The sequence below is a fragment of the Babylonia areolata genome, chromosome 12 (genome assembly GCF_041734735.1).
Source record: "Babylonia areolata isolate BAREFJ2019XMU chromosome 12, ASM4173473v1, whole genome shotgun sequence".
Taxonomy (NCBI): Eukaryota; Metazoa; Mollusca; class Gastropoda; order Neogastropoda; family Buccinidae; genus Babylonia; species Babylonia areolata.
The window spans coordinates 6,008,795-6,018,794 of record NC_134887.1 but is presented as its reverse complement, the minus strand read 5'-3'; the positions used below and the strand labels follow the sequence as shown (position 1 = coordinate 6,018,794).

General features: G+C 48.2%; 1 protein-coding gene across 3 annotated transcripts in view; it reads left to right on the top strand.

Moving 5' to 3' along the window:
- LOC143288348 (sialin-like) overlaps positions 1 to 10,000 on the top strand; it is a 43,574-nt gene that overhangs the window by 22,349 nt on the left and 11,225 nt on the right. For all 3 annotated transcript variants that reach the window (XM_076596728.1, XM_076596729.1, XM_076596730.1), the window contains 4 exons: positions 2,202 to 2,326; positions 4,796 to 4,942; positions 6,724 to 6,850; positions 9,759 to 9,917. In XM_076596728.1, coding sequence (XP_076452843.1) covers positions 2,202 to 2,326; positions 4,796 to 4,942; positions 6,724 to 6,850; positions 9,759 to 9,917 — 558 coding nt within the window. The remainder of the gene's footprint in view (positions 1 to 2,201; positions 2,327 to 4,795; positions 4,943 to 6,723; positions 6,851 to 9,758; positions 9,918 to 10,000) is intronic.

Genomic DNA, 10,000 nt, shown 5'->3' with positions numbered 1-10,000 from the left:
CTGTCTCTGTCTCTGTCTCTCTTTCTCTCTCCCTCTCTCTCTGTTTCTGTGTGTCTCCCTCTCTCTCTCTGTCACGCTGTGTCTCTGTAGCAGTGTTTGTCGGTCTCTCTTTATCTCTCTGCCTGTCTGTCTGTCTGTCTCTCTTTTTCTCTGTCTCTCTGTGTCTCTGCATGTCCTTCGCTGTGTCTGTCCACATCTACTTATCTATCTGTCTGTCTGTCTGTCTGCCTCTCTCTCTCTCTCTCTCTCTCTCTCTCTCTCTCTCTCTCTCTCATCGTCTCTGTCTGTGTCTGCATCTGTGTGTCTCTGTCTCTGTCTCTGTCTTGCTCTCGCTGTGTGTCTACGTATGTCTCTCGCAGGGTGTCCGTCCGTCCGTCTGTCTGTCTGTCTCTCTGTCTGACTGTCTGTTCCCCACTTAAGGGGTGTATGGGGGGGTGAATGTGAGTATGAGGAGCACTTCCCTTGGATCCGTTTCAGACTAACGGACACTTGGAGCCAAGTGGACGGTTTTTGATTAAAAACAAATGTTTGTTATTGATTGAAACGATAGTGAGATGGTGAAATGAGGATGGGGGGGGGGGGGGGGGGGGATTATGACAGGACAATCAGATACACCCGATTGCGATTATGTGTGTGAATTATCAGTGTTTGTACATATCTTTTTGAATTGTTGTCCCCCACAACCTTGCAGTCTCGGTCACACTGTTCTTCGCCGTGCAAGGTACTCCTCCAGTTGAGTTGCTCTTCTTCCACTTGTTTCAGAAGCTACACATTATTATTATTATTATTATTATTATTATCATTACTATTATTATTGTTGTTATTGTTGTTGTAAGCATTAACTTCTAACCTTGAAAAAAAAGCCCCAGGCGTTTATAAATAGAACACATATGTAAATATCAAAAAGGAAAAAAAAAAGAACACAAGATACCAAACATTATCAAAAATTATTCATCCCCCCCACCCCCCACACCCACACCCACAATACACACAAGCATACGCGCACACGCGTCACACACACACACACACGTCACAGCACACAATCGTAAATAGTACACGATCAAAAATACAACCAACAGTTTCTGAAACTGTCAAACAGCCCCATCGCTACAGACACGTTTCCACGCAGACAGATTTGACCACTGATGACGACGAGGCATAATGAATTTACAGACTGGCGTGCAGACTCAATACAGATTCTTAATGAAGGTGTCGAACTTGATACCCAGTGATGATATGCCGTAACGAAATAATCAATTGTTCGATGTCGGTTCAGGATGACGATTTCGACTGTTCATGTTTACATTGAGTCCCGATATGTTGAGTATAATGTATGATAGTCAGTCGTGTTCGACTATGACCATCAGAACAGCAGAGGAGGCAACTGCTGTCCCAACCATCTGGGCTAGAATTTGATTATAGTGGAGAGTGTCTTGACCAAGTTACATCCCCACTCTCTCGACCAAGAGGGTTTTAGGACGGTCGGCGTTGGAATGGTTCCCCAAAGGCCAGCAACTTGCCCCCAAGGCTGCAGCACTAAGAGCCAGTACAATTTAGCTTCCTAGCTTCAGAGTCACAGTCTTTCACAAAAGACTAAGCTGTAAATGACTTCCCATTGCAATAGAGAAGACATTGATAATACAGCTCTCACTTTGCTGTTGGCCTGACTGTAAATTTATGCCGATCTGTGATATAAGCTGTGTTGGGCCTTAGATAGACAGCAGGATCCCGAAGATGCTTTTGTATGGCCAGCTGAAGGAAGGCCACCGCGAACTTGGAAGACCCTGCAAGCGCTTCAAGGACACTTTGAAGACAAACCTCAAAGCCTGTGACATAGACATCACTTCCTGGGAAACTGATGCTCTTGACTGCTGTCGCTGGAGGATGCTGTGATCTGGTGGCATAAAGACGTTTGAAAACAAGAGAACGCTGGCCATTAAGGAGAAGCGTGAGCGAAGGAAGCAGAGCTCAACTTCTGGAGACGTTTTCCCTTGCAACACCTGTGGGAAGTGCTGCGCATCCAGAGTCTGCCTCATCTCCCATATGAGGACACACACCGACCGATAAGCCTGCCTGCCTACTCATCCGTCGGACCGACGGGAGACTCCATCGACATGGGCCTAGATATGTTGAGTAGTGCATAGCAAGCTAGTCTGCTAGCTATCCAGCCAACTAACTAACTGACCAGGTTGCCGTGTCAGGGACGGTGGGGTGTGTACTGGCGGTGGCCTGGGTGATAGTGGTGCGCAACTCCCCAGCCCAGCATCCGAGGATCACGTGCAGTGAGAAGGAGGTCATCGCTTACGTGGAGACCAACCCTCAAAAGGTGACAGTGACCGTGCTCCTCGGGGTCTGCTGTTTTGTGCTGTGGTGGTGCGGTGTGGTGTGGAGTGGTGCGGTGTAGTGTGTTGTGCTGTGTTCTGGTGTGCTGTGCTGTGGACTGGGGTGCTGTGGTGTGCAGTTGTGTGGTGCGGTGTGGTGTGGTGTGTTGTGCTGTGTTCTGGTGTGCTGTGCTGTGTACTGGTGTGTTATGGTGTGCAGTTGTGTGGTGCGTTGTGGTGTGGTGTGGTGCGGTGTGGTGTGGTGTGGTGTGGTGCAGTGTGTTGTGCTGTGTTCTGGTGTGCTGTGCTGTGTACTGGTGTGTTATGGTGTGCAGTTGTGTTGTGCGGTGTGGTGTGGTGTGGTGCGGTGTGGTGCGGTGTGGTGTGGTGTGTTATGCTGTGTTCTGGTGTGCTGTGCTGTGTACTGGTGTGTTGTGGTGTGCAGTTGTGTGGTGCGTTGTGGTGTGGTGTGGTGCGGTGTGGTGTGGTGCAGTGTGTTATGCTGTGTTCTGGTGTGCTGTGCTGTGTACTGGTGTGTTGTGGTGTGCAGTTGTGTGGTGCGTTGTGGTGTGGTGTGGTGTGTTGCGATGTATTGCGTTATGCTGTATTCCAGCTGTGGTGTACTGATGGTGGAGTGGAGTGGTGGCCTAGAGGTAACGCGTCCGCCTAGGAAGCGAGAGAATCTGAGCGCGCTGGTTCGAATCACGGCTCAGCCGCTGATATTTTCTCTCCCTCCACTAGATCTTGAGTGGTGGTCTGGACGCTAGTCATTCGGATGAGACGATAAACCGAGGTCCCGTGTGCAGCATGCACTTAGCGCATGTAAAAGAACCCACGGCAACAAAAGGGTTGTTCCTGGCAAAATTCTGTAGAAAAATCCACTTCAGTAGAAAAAACAAATACAACTGCACGCAGGAAAAAAATACTAAAAAAAAAAAAAAATGGGTAGCGCTGTTGTGTAGCGACGTGCTCTCCCTGGGGAGAGCAGCCCGAATTTCACACAGAGAAATTTGTTGTGATAAAAAGAAATATAAATACAGAATACAAATATTGCGTTGTGCTGTGTTATGGTGTGCTGTGCTGTGCTGTGCTGTGTTGTGTTCTGCAGTGCTGTGGTGCATTGTGTTGCGCTGTGTTCTGGTGTGGTGTGCTGTGCTGTGCTGTGTTCTGTTGTGTTGTGGTGTGGTGTGGTGCATTGTGTTGTGCTGTGTTCTGGTGTGGTGTGGTGTGGTGTGTTGTGATGCATTATGGTGTGGTGTGGTGTGGTGTGGTATGCTGTGGTGCATTATGGTGTGGTGTGGTGTGGTGTGGTGTGGTATGCTGTGGTGCATTATGGTGTGGTGTGGTGTGGTATGCTGTGGTGCATTATGGTGTGGTGTGGTGTGGTGTGGTGTGGTGTGTTCTGGTGTGCTGTGGGTGGCGGGGGTGATAGGTCGAAGTTGTATAGGGAAAATGGGGGTTGGAGGTGTTTGTGAATGTGTCGGTTTATTGTTTTTCAAGCTAGAATGCAAACTGCGCACATATGGGACAGGGTGGACGGCATGTCAGGGGGTGGATTGCGGTGGATGACGGGTTAAAGTTGTTTGTAGAAAATGGGGGGTGGAGGTGATTGTAAATGCGTCTTTTTCTTCTTCTTCTTCTTCTTCTTCTTCTTTTTAATGACTGGAAACATGTGTTTATATGTTAAAAACAGAAGTCGTTTTTCAATGTATTTGCAGACAGTTGACTCCCGCATTTATAAAAGTGTCTGTTCATACATTTGTTAAAATATCATGTTTAATGCATACCTTCTGTACCTGCCTTTTTTTTTAACTCACTCAGTACGGCCATTCCTCTCTTCTCCTTTACACAGACCCCTCGGATGTCCAGTGGGTGTCTCTATGACCCAACCTTTAGCTTCCGTCGTCAGAATTGTGGTATTCTTTGTCAGCATTCACCTCTTCAGTGTAAGAGCCTTCCGCTTGTTAATATTTTGATGGTTGTAATTGGGGTGAAACGCTGTTAACGTCGTCTCTTTCGCCGTTCGTATGGAGAGAGTTAAAATATCATGTTTAATGCATACCTTCTGTACCTGCATTTTTTTTTAAAGAGTGACGAGGCCTTGAATGCACATGTAATTTCCAATCATATTAATAAAGATGAATTGTATTGTATTGTATTGTATTGCTGTAGTGTGTTGTGTTGTGTTGTGTTGTGTTGTGGTGTATTATGGTGTGTTGTGTTGTACTGCAGCGTGTTGTGCTGCAGTGTGTTCTGGTGTCGTGTGGAGTGTTCTGGTGAGGTGTGGTGTGGTGTGTTGCGTTGTGGTGTGGTATGGTGTGCTGTGCTGTGCTGTGCTGTGCTGTGCTGTACTGTTGTGTCATATCCTATCCTATCACATCGTCTCCTGTCGCATCGCATCGCATCACATCGCATCGCGTCGCATGAAAACCGCACAATAAACTGTATCACGCCGTGGCACGGTGTTGCAAAAGGCGCGGACTCCGTGGCGACACATCCTGACGTCCCATGCCGTGTGGGCCGTGGCTTACACCCACTTCATGACGGCCTGGGGCTTCGGCGGCACCATGGCCTTGTTGCCCACCTACCTGTCCTCTGCGCTGCACTTCGACATTGAGCAGGTCAGGCCGGTGTTGTTAGTTTGCGGCATCAAGGCTTTAACTTTCGTTGCAGTACTATATGTGTGTGTATGTATGTCCCGGGCGTCAATCCGGGCTTGAGAGATAATGACACGACACGACACGACACGACACCACACAGCACAGCACGGCACGGCACGGCACGGCACAGTAAATACAATGCATCACAACTCAGCGCAACACAGCACTGCACAACACAGCACTGCACTGCACACCACACCACAACACACCGCAACACAATGCAATGTGACAGTGCACAACACAGCACAGCACACTTAAGTGCAACACAACACAGCGTAACACGACACGGCACAACACAACACAGCACAGTAAGTACAACACAACACAACGTGACACGACACGACACGGCACAACACAACACAGCACAGTAAGTACAACACAACACAACACAACGTGACACGACACGGCACAACACAACACAGCACAGCAAGTACAACACAACACAACACAACGTGACACGACACTGCACATAACAAGACAGCACAGTAAGTACAACACAACACAACACAACGTAACGTGACACGACACGACACGGCACGACATAACACAACGTGACACGACACGACACAACACAACACAGCACAGTAAGTACAACACAACACAACACAACGTGACACGACACGGCACAACACAGCACAGACCAGTAAGTACAACACAACACAACACAACGTGACACGACACGGCACAACACAACACAACACAGCACTGTAAGTTCTACACAACACAACGTGACACGACACGGCACAACACAACACAACACAGCACTGTAAGTTCTACACAACACAACGTGACACGACACGGCACAACACAGCACAGACCAGTAAGTACAACACAACACAACACAACACAACGTGACACGACACGACACAACACAACACAGCACTGTAAGTACAACACAACATAACGTGGCACGACACGGCACAACACAACACAGCACAGTAAGTACAACACAACACAACACAACACAACGTGACACGACACGACACAACACAACACAACGTGACACGACACAACACAACACAACGTGACACGACACGACACAACACAACACAACGTGACACGACACGACACGACACAACACAACACAACGTGACACGACACGACACGGCACGACATAACACAACGTGACACGACACGGCACAACACAACACAGCACAGTAAGTACAACACAACACAACACAACGTGACACGACACTGCACAGCACAGCACAGAACAGCACAGCACAGCACAGCACAGCACAGCAGGTACAACTCAACGCAACACAACACAAGGCAATGCGACACGGCACAACACAACGCAACACGCCACGCCACGCCACAACACAACACAACACAGCACAGCACAACACAACACACCACGCCACACCACAGTGCAGCGAGTACAACACAACACAACGCAACATGACACGGCACAACACAACACAACACAGCACAGTAAGTACAACAGAACACACCACACCACACCACTGTAATATGATGTTACTTTACCACTGAATTAACGTGGATATAATATGATGTTGAGATGAGCACAGTCCCTTCATAACCTAGCGGTAACCAAAGACGGCAGAATAACAAAGAACCAAGACCGTTTGCCTCTGTGTGTTCTTCAGCTATGTTGCACGATCATCGGCAGCATAATTATGTATGCACGATGGATAACAGATCTGCGATATATACAACAAGAGAACATTTCAACCACAATGTTGCTGTTTCTGTGTGTGTGTGTGTGTGTGTGTGGACAGAACGGCGTGCTGTCCTCAATACCGTTCATTGCCCAGCTTTGTGTGGAGGTGGTGGGAGGCATAGGGCTGGACCTCGTCAAAAAGTACAATGTCACCCGCTCCTCGCGCAAAATTTTCAACACCGTGGGTGAGTGTTTTGAAGTTTTGTCGTGTCTTGTGTAATGTTTGTGTTTGTGTGTTGTTTCATGTTGTGTCGTGTGGTGTCGTGTCGTGTTGTGTCGTGTGGTGGTGTGGTGTTGTGTTTGTGTTGTGCTGTGTGGTGTGGCGTGGTGGGGTGTGGTGTTGTTTGTGTTTGTGTCGTGCTTTGTGGTGTGGTGTGGTCTTGTTTGTGTTGTGCTGTGTGGTGTGGTGTGGTGTTGTGTTGTGCTGTGTGGTGTGGTGTTGTGTTTGTGTTGTGTGGTGTCGTGTGGTGTTGTTTGTGTTATGTTGTGTGGTGTGGTGTGGTGTGGTGTTATGTTTTTGTTGTGTGGTGTGGTGTGGTGTGGTGTGTTTTTGTTGTGTTGTGCTGTGTGGGGGTTAGGGGGTGCCACGGGAGGGGTAGTACCTCTAGAGGGGGGGTTTGTCACGCTCTTCCGGGAGTGGTTCGTCCTCTATTGGTCCCCACCGGCACCCAGCTCTCACCTATGGGTCCTAGAAGCTGCTAGCATGCGGCAGCGCCCAACCCCCAGGCAACGGCTTTGACAGGCTGGCTAAACTAGGTGAGGGTAGCTGACGGGTCTCAAACCCTCGGTGAGTTAGGGCTTGTCTACCCAAGCATGTGAAGACTGGATCCGGCGGACTCTGCGGAAGAAACCTTCATGGTTCAACGGAGAGGAAGGTGGTTGCAGCAGAGCACTGTGGAGTGCTGAGGGCAGGATGAGGCACATAGGACATCATGGTCATCCACTGCATCCGTTTCCATCTCCAGTTGTTTTCACCTTGTCTTGCCACTGGATACAGACGGTCTCGGACAAGAGAGTGAGGTCGACGGTGCGCAACTCCTCCTCACTATAAACAAAGGCATCGAGCAAGTCATCAGTCATCCTTCATCCCATACCATCATTTTCCCCAAGCCCTGTGGCGACAGGCGAGTAACGAAGCGACAGGTGTGGGTACACTGGCAGTCGTAGCCGCGGACCTGCACACAGGCAGCTCAGTTGTGCTGTGTGGTGTGGTGTGGTGTGGTGTGGTCTTGTGTTTGTTATGTGGTGTTGTGTGGTGTGGTGTTGTGTTTGTGTTATGTTGTGTTGTGTGGTGTGGTATGGTGTGGTGTGGTGTTGTGTTTTTGTTGTGTTGTGCTGTGTGGTGTTGTGTTTGTGTTGTGTTTGTGTTGTGCTGTGTGGTGTTGTGTTTATGTTATGTTGTGGTGTGGGGTGTGGTGTGGTGTTGTGTTTATGTTATGTTGCGTTGTGTGTTGTGCTGTTCTGTGCTGTGTCGTGTCGTGTCGTGTCGTGTTGTGCTTTGTTGCACTGCACTGTAATAATGCATCAGTCATTGTTGTGAATATTGTGTGTCAATGCCACAAAGGAGGAAGGTGGCAGAACGGTTAAGACGTTCATCTGACAAACACGGAGTCCGTATGAGTCTGGGTTCGATTCCAAAGTTTTACTTAAAATAAAATAAAAATTGAAAAAAATTATGAAATAAAATCCAAAAAATAAACAAACCGAGTGTCAAGTCATTCGGACGTGACGATGAACCGTGGTGGTGTGTCCATCGAGATCGATGATGACCATCGTTGTCATCCAGATGGGGGATGGGGGGAGGGCGGTGGTGGGCTGGGGGGAAGGATGCTCATGAATCTATCTGTGAGTGCGCAGATGGCTGAATAGTCCAATCTGCGCACGAAATGTTCGCTGACAGTTGGGGCAGACAAAGACAGGCATACCATTGTCAGGGAGCTTGTTTGCCCGTGACTTTCTGGCCTGCCTCTTCTCAACAGCTGCAGCAGTCCTGTTGGCCTCGCACAACTTGGCGCCTTTGTGCACAGCAGCGCGCCATCTGTCACGGTCCACTGCAGATTCCTCCCAGGAGTCAGGGTTGATATCAAACGCTTTCAGAGAGACTTGTGGTCCGCGTGTGAAGCACACACTTGGCCGCACTAACAAACAAACAAACAAACAAGAGAGGCAAGGCCTTCAAGACTCACTTGTGATAAATTAAGTCCCCTAGCATTAATTACAGAGTAATTTCCCTTTTTTACTATCTGAACCAAAAACGTTTGCAAAATAAATTTTAAAAAATTCCGTGCTTAGCAAAAGAAGTTCCTGTTTGAACAAAAAATAATAATGACTGCTCTTGTTGTTGTGTCAGAATATGAGGTCAAAGAGCCAAGTTTAGAGAATACAAAAAATATAAATATAACAGTAAATGCAGTTTGCATATAATTAGGCTTCTTTTTTTATTTTTTTTGTGCCCATCCCAAAGGTGCAATATTGTTTTAAACAAGATGACTGGAAAGAACTGAATTTTTCCTATTTTTATGCCTCATTTGGTGTCAACTGACAAAGTATTTGCAGAGAAAATGTCAATGTTAAAGTTTACCACGGACACACAGACACAGACACAGACACACACACACACACACACACACACACACACACACACACACAGACAACCGAACACCGGGTTAAAACAGAGACTCACTTTGTTTACACAAGTGAGTCAAAAAACCATGGCAACATAGTTGTTGTCCTCTGGCAATTGTCTGAAGAAGAAACCCGCTCTGGTAGTTGGGTACACTAATGCATGTGAAAAACGTGAATATAAAAGGGGGGGGGGGGGGGGGAGGGAGAAGAAAAAAAAAAGAAAGGAAAACTTCTTCGTTCGTAGGCTGCAACTCCCACGTTCACTCGAATGAACACCAAGTGGGCTTTTTTTTTTTTTTTTTTTTACGTGAATGACCGTTTATACGCCTACCCGCCATGTAGGCAGCTAGCCATACTCCGTTTTCGGGAGTAAAAAGAAAACACACACACACACACACACACACACACACACGAAATCTGAAATCATGTTAAACATTGTTTCTCCTGTCTCGTCAACTGAAAAAACAGGCGCAGTGCTGACTGCAGCGTTCTTTATTGCCACCGGCTACGTGCCGGAAGACTCTCCTATGTTGGCCGTCGCTTTCGTGACCCTGGCGGTCGGCAGCAGCGCTCTGTGCGTCTGCTGTGTCCGGGTGGGCCACCTGGACCTCGCTCCTCACATGGGAGGTGAGTGGTGGGGGGGTTAGAGAGGTTGGGAGGTCAGGGGTGGAGGGTTAGAGAGGTTGGGAGGTCAGTGGTGAAGGGTTAGA